Source organism: Mus pahari, chromosome 14, assembly GCF_900095145.1.
Source record: "Mus pahari chromosome 14, PAHARI_EIJ_v1.1, whole genome shotgun sequence".
Taxonomy (NCBI): Eukaryota; Metazoa; Chordata; class Mammalia; order Rodentia; family Muridae; genus Mus; species Mus pahari.
In genome coordinates this window covers 48,121,030-48,131,223 of record NC_034603.1, presented here as the reverse complement: position 1 = coordinate 48,131,223, position 10,194 = coordinate 48,121,030, and the positions used below count along the sequence as shown (strand labels likewise).

The window sequence follows — 10,194 nt, the reverse complement described above, 5'->3', positions numbered from 1 at the left end:
GTTTTGTTTGGGGATATCTCTCATTACCACACAGTCTGCAAGTGTGCCCCATTTCTCAAAATGTTCTCTTAAGCTATCATCTGTGGTTTCAAAGCTCAGCCCACCAATAAACAGCTTCCTCAGCTGCTCAGGCTCCTTTGGATCATGGCCCTCCATTTTGAGACCGGACTCGCCTCTTCCAACTCGAGTTCAATATGGGACCAAGAGCTGCCTCTACTTTCTAAGTGCTAAGATAGAGACAGTCATCACCATGCCTTGCTTAAAGGCATTTTCTTGTTTTGGTTTCTTGGGGGTGTTTTGTTTTGTTTGTTGTATTTCAAGACAGAATTTCTCTAGCTGCTCTGCATTTGAGGCTAGGCTGGCCTCAAACTCAGTTATTCACCTGCCTCTTGCTTCTGAGTGCATCTCAACCACCACCTGGCATTGTTTTAGGAAAGTCTTTTTTTTTTTTTTATTTTAAGATTTATTTATTTATTATATGTAAGTACACTGTAGCTGTCTTCAGACACACCAAAAGAAGGCATTGGGTCCCATTACAGATGGTTGTGAGCTACCATGTGGTTGCTGGGATTTGAACTCAGGACCTCCGGTAGATCAGTCAGTGCTCTTAACCGCTGAACCATCTCTCCAGCCCTAGGAAAGTCTTTTGAGTGTGTGTCTTTGTGAGTGAGTGCAGGTCCATGTGAATGTATTCTAGCACACGTGGGGGTCAGATGGCAACATTGAGTGTCAGTCCTCATTTCTACCTTGTTTGAGACAATTTTTCCTTGACTGCTGTGTATGACAGTCTAGCTGGGCTCAAGGTTTTAAGGATGTTTTCCCTGTCTACACCTTCCATCTCAGTATTGGAATGGTGGGATGTGCACTTCTGCATCTGACTTTATGTGGGTGCTGGAGGTCTGACCTCAGGACCTCATGCTCATATGGCAAAGAACTTTATACACTGAGCCACTGCCCCAAGCCTAAAGGCATTTCAAATGTTTCTTGTCCATATATATGAACACGTCCGAAGATCAGAGGACAACTTGTGGGAAAGGGATTTTTCTGTCCATCACCAGGATCAAACTCAGGGTGGTGACAAATATCTGGACCCATTGAGTCACCTTGCTGGCCCCACATAAAGACTTTGTGTGTGTGTATGTGTATACACGTTTGTGTGTGTTTAACAAGTGTAAATGCTACAGTGTGCAAGTGCAGGTCAGAGGACAACTTCACCTTTCACCATGTTTAAGGCAGGGTCTCTGTTTTGTTGTTGCCTGCAGTGTTTTGAGCCTAGCGTGCTCATGAGCTTCTGGGGTTTCTCCCGCCCTTCCTTCTGTCTCCCCGCACACGGCCTGCACTGCGTATCAGCCTTACAGGGTCCGGGGCTCTAATTCATTTCTCCCTAGTCTACTCTCTCACCCACCCAAGACATCTTTGAGGCAGCATCTCACTCTGCCTACCTCTGACTGCTAGGATTAAAGGTCTTCAGCTACACATGGCAGCCCCCCCCCCCTTTTTTTTTGAGACAATGTTTGGAAAACCTGGAACTTACTACATAAACTAGGCTGCCTCCCAGGTTTGGGAGACTAGGAGGATTCAAGCAAACAGCTCTAAAGGTCCTTTGTTGTTTTGACTGCTGCAACAGGATCTCTTTACATAATCCTGGTTGTTCTGGAACTTACAGCTATCCTCTATCTCTGCCTCCCAAGTGGTGGATTTAAAGGCATACACCAACACACCCAACTTCTAAAGCATTTCTTGATATAACAGATTGGAAGCAACCTAAATGTTTGCCAACAGGAAATCAATAATAAACTGCTAATTTACACAACAGAATGGAGAACAGCTAAAAGTGAACTAGAAATACATGTTAGTAAGACATACTGTTTAGTGAAACAGCCACTAAGAAAACCCCACAAAGCTCTAACATACACGGAACAACACATACATAAGGTCAAGGTCGGTAGCCAGAGCTTGAAGTATGGATAGAAATGATGGTCCTTTCTGATGGGGAGAGGGAATGTGATTATGGCACTTGACTGTTGTAGCCCTGGCTGTCTTGGACATGCTTTGTAGACCAGGCTGGTCTTGAACTCATAAAATCCACCTGCTGCTGTCCCCTGAGTGCTGGGAGTTTTAAATAATTATTTAAAAATGTTTTTATGCCGGGCAGTGGTGGTACATGCCTTTAATCCCAGCACTTGGGAGGCAGAGGCAGGCGGATTTCTGAGTTCGAGGCCAGCCTGGTCTATAGAGTGAGTTCCAGGACAGCCAGGGCTACACAGAGAAACCCTGTCTCAAAAAAACAAAACAAAACAACAACAACAAAAAATGTTTTATAAAGAAATTCATGTGCTGGGACTGGACAGATGGTTAATAGCATGTGCTGCTCTTTCAGAAACCCGGAGTTGGATTCAGCATATCCAATACTCATGTACACATACAGCATATATACGTAAGGAAAAGTAACAAAAGTCTTTAAAAGCTGACATATATGTGCTCTGTGGTATTTAGTTTTGTGTATTTCCTGTTGTTTAGGAAGCAACCGTTTTTGTGAGGACTGGATGCAAGCTTTCTTACACGGTGCCGAAGCGGGTAACCCTTTTCTTTTCAGACAAGTCCTGGAAAACTTTAAACTAAAGGTAATGAGTTGACTATGGGCCATGGGTCAGTTGCGTTGTTTTTGTTCTGCATTTAATTACTGCAGGTGGTAGCATCAGTGATGGACTTTTGCAGTTACAATGTTCTTTAAATGGGCCATCCTCAGAGCTCAGAACACAGGAGGTGTCTGCTCTCCAGCAGCGCTGCATGCATGTAATTTCATTTTCACCACTTTGGGGTGAATTGCTTGCTTATATTTAGGGTGCATCAAGCTGACGCATCTCAGTTGAAAAACACAGAAATAATATGAGTACACTCTAGCTGTCTTCAGACACCAGAAGAGGGCATCAGATCCCATTTCAGATGGTTGTGAACCACCATGTGGTTGCTGGGAATTGGACTGGACTCAGGACCTCTGGAAGAGCAGTCAGTGTTCTTAACTGCTGAGCCATCTCTCCAGTACCAGGAACTATTTTTTTTTTAAGTCTTTTTAAATGTGAGATTCTTTTACACTAAAGGCAAGCATTTTAGCAATAGGAATAATGGGTATTTTTAAAAAGTTCAACATTAGCAGGGTGGGTAGTGCACAACTTTCATCCCAACACTCAGGAGGCAGAGTTCAAGATCAGCCAGAACTACATAGTGAGACCCTGTGTCAACAGACAAAACAAATGCCGACATTATCAGTGTCCGATGAGTGTTCAGCTAGAGATGGGGTATTTTTCAAGTGTCATCATCACCTCACTGAACATATTTAACAGGGTAATCTTTTTCTAGGCTATACAAGACACAAACAATTTGAAGAGATTTATCCGACAGGCAGAGATGAATCATTATGCTCTGTTTAAATGTTACATGTTCCTTAAGAACTGTGGCAGTGGAGATATCCTTTTGAAGATTGTTAAAGTGGAACATGAAGAAATGCCCGAGGCCAAAAGTGTGGTGGCTGTCCTTGAAGAATTCATGAGAGAAGCACTTGTCTGAAGTTCCTGTCCCATGTTGAGGATCTGTTCCACGGAGTGGATTGAGGCTGCATGTGGGGGCTGTAATTACCATTGTTTATAGGATTGCACTGCCCTAAGATGACTGGAAGCACCCCAGCTTCTTCCTTTTGTGCTTTTTTTGTTTATCTTAATTAAACACAACACTCAGAGGCCTGTCTTCACCAGGTCCTAGGCAGATGTGTGTTACAGCTGTAGAATTGTGCTGCCTTACTAGTCTCAAATCCTAAGCAAGTGCTGCCTAAAAAGCTCTGGAGATGAGTTTTGGCTTCTTGGGAGTTTACAGTAGTGTTTAGCAGGACTTCCTCCTCCAAAAGAAACATAGTATGTCTTTCTCAGTACAATGTAGAAGTTTTTAAAGTGCATGATCCTAGCAAGATGTGGTGACACATGCCTATAATCCCAGCTACTCAGGAGGTTGAGGCAGGCGGTTGTGAGGTTCCAGGCCAGCCTGAGCTATGTAGTAAGTTTATGCCCAGCTAGGACTGCATGGCAGTCATCATCTTCCGGGTCGGTCTCACTGCACCATCGTTTCGCTTCAGAGACAGCCTGTTCATCCTGTGAGTGCCTGATACAAACCGATGGGCAGGAATGATGAAGCCACCTTTTAAAGCGAATATACACATGAATTATGAGTGTATAAGAACTTAAAATTGAGCTTTATGTATAGAAGCTTGTGGGCTGGCAAGGTGGCTCAGAAGGTAAAGAAACCTGCCACCAAGTCTGATGACCTGTGTTCAATCCCCGGACTCACCTGGCAGGAGAGAACCAACTCCACAAGTTGCCTCTGACCCATACACAGCTACATACACAATAAATAAATATATGAAGATATGGTGGGCTGGAGAGGCAGCTCAGCAGTTAAGAGCATTGTTGCTCTTGGAGAAGAGCTGGCACCTACCTGGTGGCTCAATTTCACGGGATTTGACACCCTGTTCTGACCTCCTCAGGCATCAGGCACACATGTAGTATACAGACATACATGCAGACAAAACATACATGTAAAATAATGTAAAACCAATAAGAAAGAAAAGAAAGAGGAAGAGAGAAGAAAGGGATACACTAGCTTCAAGATGAAACATTCTCTCTGATTAAAAAGCTCTTGTGGAAATTGCCACAATAGGTATTTATTTGTCAGGAGCCTGTATTTCCCTCCTTATTTCTAGATAAAAATGCTGGAATTCTTAAACAGTATTAAAAAAAGAGGGATAAAAAAAGTCAATATAGGAAATATCCTTTACAAGCAAATATAAGAATGCACATGTGGTGATTTATGTCTTTGTAACTTTCCACAAGAAAGACAGTTGTAACTCCCTGAGTTCAGGGCCAGTCTGATTTACTGAATTATATAGCAAGCTTCAGGCCAGCCAGAGTTACATAGTGAGTCCCTGTCTCGATAAATAAGAAAAAAAACGCCGGGCCTGGTGGCGCAGGCCTTTAATCCCAGCACTCGGGAGGCAGAGGCAGGCGGATTTCTGAGTTCGAGGCCAGCCTGGTCTACCAAGTGAGTTCCAGGACAGCCAGAGCTATACAGAGAAACCCTGTCTCGAAAAACCAAAAAAAAAAAAAAAAAAAAAAAAAAAAAAAGAAAATAAACAATATTTTAAAAATTAAAAATGTAAACAAATTCCTCTAACACAATTGCTCATTGATTTTAGATTTTTCTGTCTGTCACAAGCTTCCGATCGTTTTGCCTTGAGTCAATTGCAAGAGCCCTTGAGTTGTCATTTATCATCCCATGGGTGCCACCTGCAGCCACACGAGTAGTTGTTCTGCATAGCTCTTTAATAAATCCCATTTGGTAATGATTTTGGTTTAGGTTTAGAAAATCAGAAGGCTTATGTTCTCACTGCCTTTGGGACGCTCAGAGGAGCATGAGTCTGTGAGACGGAGGCACTCTTAACTGCTTGTAAACCCTGCTAGGAGCTGAGTTCTAACTTTCTAAGAAACTGATGATGGCTTTCTGCCTTTACTTCTCCATAAGTCAGCCTAGGGATAGGAGTCACCATGCCCTTCCTTTCGCTTTAATGAGAAATACAATTCAGGACCTTCATAAATGTTCTCATATGGCTTTAAAGTTTAATAGCTTGGATTATAGGCAGTATAGAAAAGAATGTAAGTAGCATTTTTATAGCTATCTGATGGCTGGATCGTCAGCAGCTCTGTGGTACTTTTCTTGAATCTTTTCCCAATGCACTTGGTGCCCACTTGGAAATCATTAAAAATGAGCAACATTAGGACATCGAGATTTCAAGTCTATAAAATAATAATCTTTATTTTTAAATTCACAATCAGGAGCAAGTAGAATTCTAAAAATAAGTGTAGGGGCTAGGGAAACAGCTCAGTGTAAAGTACTCGCTATGCAAATGTAAGGACCTCAGTTTGATCCTCAGGACCTACATACAGAAGCAGGTGTGCTAGCATATGCTTGTAATCCCAGCACTGGGCAGGAAGACACAGTTCTTACTGCCAGCCCAGCTGACTTGGTAAGCTTCAGGCCAGCAGAGACCTTACCTGAAAACAAATGGAAAAAAAGATAGCTCAATGGATAAAGGCCCTGGCCGGCTAGTCTGACGCCTGAGGTCTCCCTCCAGAGCCCATGTGAAAGTGGAGGGAGCCCTCACTCCTGCAAGCTGCTCTCTCTCACTCTGTCTATGCATCCTTCAGAGCTAACTGTTAAAAAACAAGAAAACAAAAAGGCAGATGGCCCTTGAGGATTGACCTCTGACCTCCAAATGTTTGTGCACACAATAATAACTTATATAACAATAATAAATATATAACAATAACAAATAAAAGCAAATGTTCTACCAAAAAAGAATAAAAATAAACACAAGGGCTAGTGAGATGACTCAGTGGGTAAGAGCACCCGACTGCTCTTCCGAAGGTCCTGAGTTCAAATACCAGCAACCACATGGTGGCTCACAACCATCCTTAATGAGATCTGACGCCCTCTTCTGGAGTGTCTGAAGACAGCTACAGTGTACTTACATATAATAAATAAATAAATCTTAAAAATAAATAAACACAAATGCAGCCAGGCAATGGTGGTGCACACCTTTCACCCCAGCACTCAGGAGGCAGAGGCAGATGGATCTCTGAGTTTGAAGTCAGCCTGGTATACAGAATGAGTTACAGAATAGCCAGAGTTATACAGAGAAACCCTGTCTTGGAAAAAAAACAAAAAACAAAAACAGTAATAATAAAGGAGATGCATTAAGTCACGTGCAGATATAGGAAAAACATAACTCTATATTCTTTGCTTATTTATAGGTACTTCTTTGTAATGTAAGCCCACTACATCACACAATTATATATAGTAGTCGTGTATTTAAAAAGAATCCGCCTAGGCAGAGACAGATTTCTGAGTTCCAGGCCAGCCTGGTCTACAGAGTGAGTTCCAGGACAGCCAGGGTTACACAGAGAAATCCTGTTTGGAAACAAAACAAAACAAAAAAAATCCCAGAATCTGCCAAATTCTGTACCACTGAAAAAAGATGTCATGGAATTAATTATCTTGTTGATATGAAAAACAGCTGATAAACATAAACCTATTGTCATATTCAAATTTTATGTGAATGTATTAAATTTTAAAGGCTTGGGGATGGAGGAGCACCTTCTCAGAGCAAAGGGGAGGGGGAATGGGGTGAAGAATTCTAAGAGGGGGTGCTGGGAGGGGGGCAACATTTGGAATGTAAATAAATAAAATAATTTAAATACATTAAAACATAAAGTGTTTGTTCAGATGTGAAGTAAATGTGTGCTTGTGTGCAGGACACAGGAAATATGTTGGCCTTCTATAAAAAGTCTATGTGTAACAGTGATAAAGCTCCTGGTCAAAGCAAGTAATTTTACCTAACTGAGCTTAATTCTTTTTTGTTGTTGTTTTTTGTTTTTTGTTTTTCGAGACAGGGTTTCTGTGTATAGCCCTGACTGTCTTGGAACTCACTCTGTAGACCAGGCTGGCCTCAAACTCAGAAATCCACCTGCCTCTGCCTCCCAAGTGCTGGGATTAAAGGCGTGCGCCACCACGCCCAGCTTGAGCTTAATTCTTACCTTTAATTATTTCCAGTAATTTTACAAGGAAATTATACTTCATATACACACACACACACACACACAAACACACACACAAAGATGTGTGGAAAAAACTCAAATCACCTGTTGGAATGCACGCAGAAGAGGTAAACAGGTCTTCTCACAATGGTTCGTTTGTTCTGTAAAACAGTTTCACCTGTAGGATCCTGTAGCTCAGGTCCTTCCCCGGCTTACTCAATGGTCAGAGAGAGAGGACTCTAGGTGGTGGTGCAAGCCTTTAAATGGAGGTAGGCGGATCTCTGAGTCAGAGGCCAGCCTGGTCTACAGAGCAAGCTCCTCTAGGACAGCCAGGGCTACACAGAGAAACCCTGTCTCAAACAAAGCAAAGCAAAGCAAAAGTGAGAGACAGGACTAGATGCTGGGAATTCGGGTGACAAGGAGTAGTGGTGACAGGGCTGACGAGAGAAGTCTGAGCAAACATTCCAAAGTTACCAACTGTTCTCATAGCCTTGGGCTGATGCAGAGATAGGCTCTTCATTGTGCATGTTCATGTGTGTGTTTGCACGTATATGTGGAGAGGACCTTGTATATGTGGCCTGGGCCTTGCCAAGTAGACTAGGCTGGCCAAGTCCCAGGGATTTGCCTCCCCTGTGTTGGGATGGCAAGTGTATACCACACCTGGGTATAAGGGACTTAAGTCTCCATGGTTGAACAGCCACTTTATTGAGCTCTCTCCCTAGCCAGAAACTGGCCCTTTGTTGACAGGGTCTCTCTATTATGGAGCTCTGGCAGTCCCGGAACTTCATCTGTAGGCCAGGCTAGCCTTGAACTCAGAGATCTGCCTGCCTCCGTTTCCCAAGTGTTGAGATTAAAATCATGCAGCACCATGGCCGGCCAGGAACTGCTTCTCACACTCTATCATTGTAGGTTTAATGCCCTTAAAGTCCCATGCAAGATTCAGGGACCAAGAACAGGACGGGGGGTGGGAGGTGGAGTGGCTTAGGTATGGATCCAGCATACTAGTTACTATCAGCAAGTGACTAAACTCTGTTCCTCTGTTGTACAAATATGGGATTGTTCATAAGCATTTCACATAAAACAGCTATGAAACTGGTGGCACACGCCTTTAATCACAGCACTTGGGAGGCCAAGGCAGGCAGATTTCTGAATTCGAGGCCAGCCTCACTACAAAGTGAGTTCCAGGACAGCCAGGGCTACACAGAGAAACCCTGTCTCGAAAAACCATAAATAATAGATAGATAGATAAATCAACTATGAAAATGGCCGAGTATGGTGGCACACTCCTTTAGTCCAAGCACTCAGGAGTCAGAGGCAGGTGAATGTCTGTTTAAAATTAGCTAAGGAATGTCGGGCATGGTGGCACATGCTTTTAATCCCAGCACTCGGGAGGCAGAGGCAGGTAGATTTCTGAGTTCGAGGCCAGCCTGGTCTACGAAGTGAGTTCCAGGACAGCCAGGGCTATACAGAGAAAACCTGTCTCGAAAAACAAACAAACAGAATAAAAAAAACAAAAAACCAAAAACATTAGCTAGAAAAATACCTACCTCATTGTCTTAGGGTTTTAGTGCTATGAACAGACACCATGACCAAGGCAACTTTTTTTTAAAAAAATAAGATTTATTTCTTTATTATATATAAGTATACTGTAGCTGTCTTCAGACATTCCAGAAGAGGGCATCAGATCTCATTACAGATGGTTGTGAGCCTCCATGTGGTTGCTAGAATTTGAACTCGGGACCTCTGGATTCAGTGCTCTTAACTGCTGAGCCATCTCTCCAGGACCCAAGGCAACTCTTATAAGGACAACATTTAATCGGTGCTGGCTTACAGGTTCAGAGGTTCCGTTTATTATCACCAAAGTGGGAGCATAGCAGCATCCAGGCAGGCATGGTGCAGGCTGAGCTGAGAGTTCTATACCTTCATCTGAAGGCTGCTAGCTGATGACTGGCTTCCAGGCAGCTAGGATGAGGGGTTTTGTTTTGTTTTTGTTTTTTTGTTTTGTTTTTGTTGTTGTTGTTGTTGTTTGTTTTTTTGAGACAGGCAGGGTTTCTCTGTGTAGCCCTGGCTGTCCTGGAACTCACTCTGTAGACCAGTCTGGCCTCCAACTCAGAAATCCGCCTGCCTCAGCCTCCCAAGTGTTGGGATTAAAAGCATGCACCACCACTGCCCAGCTAGGGTGAGGGTCTTAAAGCCCACACCCACAGTGGCATATCTACTCCAACAAGGCCACACCTCCTAATAGTGCCACTTCCTGTGCCAAGCATATTCAAACCATCACGTCTAGCATAAGTAGGAACTTAGTACATTCTTTTTTTTTCCTCCTTTCTTTCTTCCCAAGGCAGGATTTCTCCGATTAGCCCTGGCTATCCTGACTCAGGGATCTGCCTGTTCTCTGCCTCCGGTGCTGGAATTGAAGGTGTATGCTACCGTGCGCAGTTTGTTTTCTTTTCTTAGTTATCATTGGTAAACATCTTAGCAAGTTACTTGACGGATGAGAGTCTGACAGGGGGGAAGAGACGGGAGCATAAAGGGGAGATGGGAGGAGGCCAAA

At 43.3% G+C, this 10,194-nt stretch overlaps 1 protein-coding gene across 1 annotated transcript in view; it reads left to right on the top strand.

Moving 5' to 3' along the window:
* Nucleotides 1–4,999, top strand: part of C14H17orf75 (chromosome 14 C17orf75 homolog) — a 17,412-nt gene extending 12,413 nt beyond the window's left edge. The window contains exons 7-8 of the mRNA XM_029546129.1: nt 2,521–2,624; nt 3,361–4,999. Coding sequence (XP_029401989.1) covers nt 2,521–2,624; nt 3,361–3,567 — 311 coding nt within the window. The 3' untranslated portion in view covers nt 3,568–4,999. The remainder of the gene's footprint in view (nt 1–2,520; nt 2,625–3,360) is intronic.
* The last annotated feature ends 5,195 nt before the right edge of the window (nt 5,000–10,194 follow it).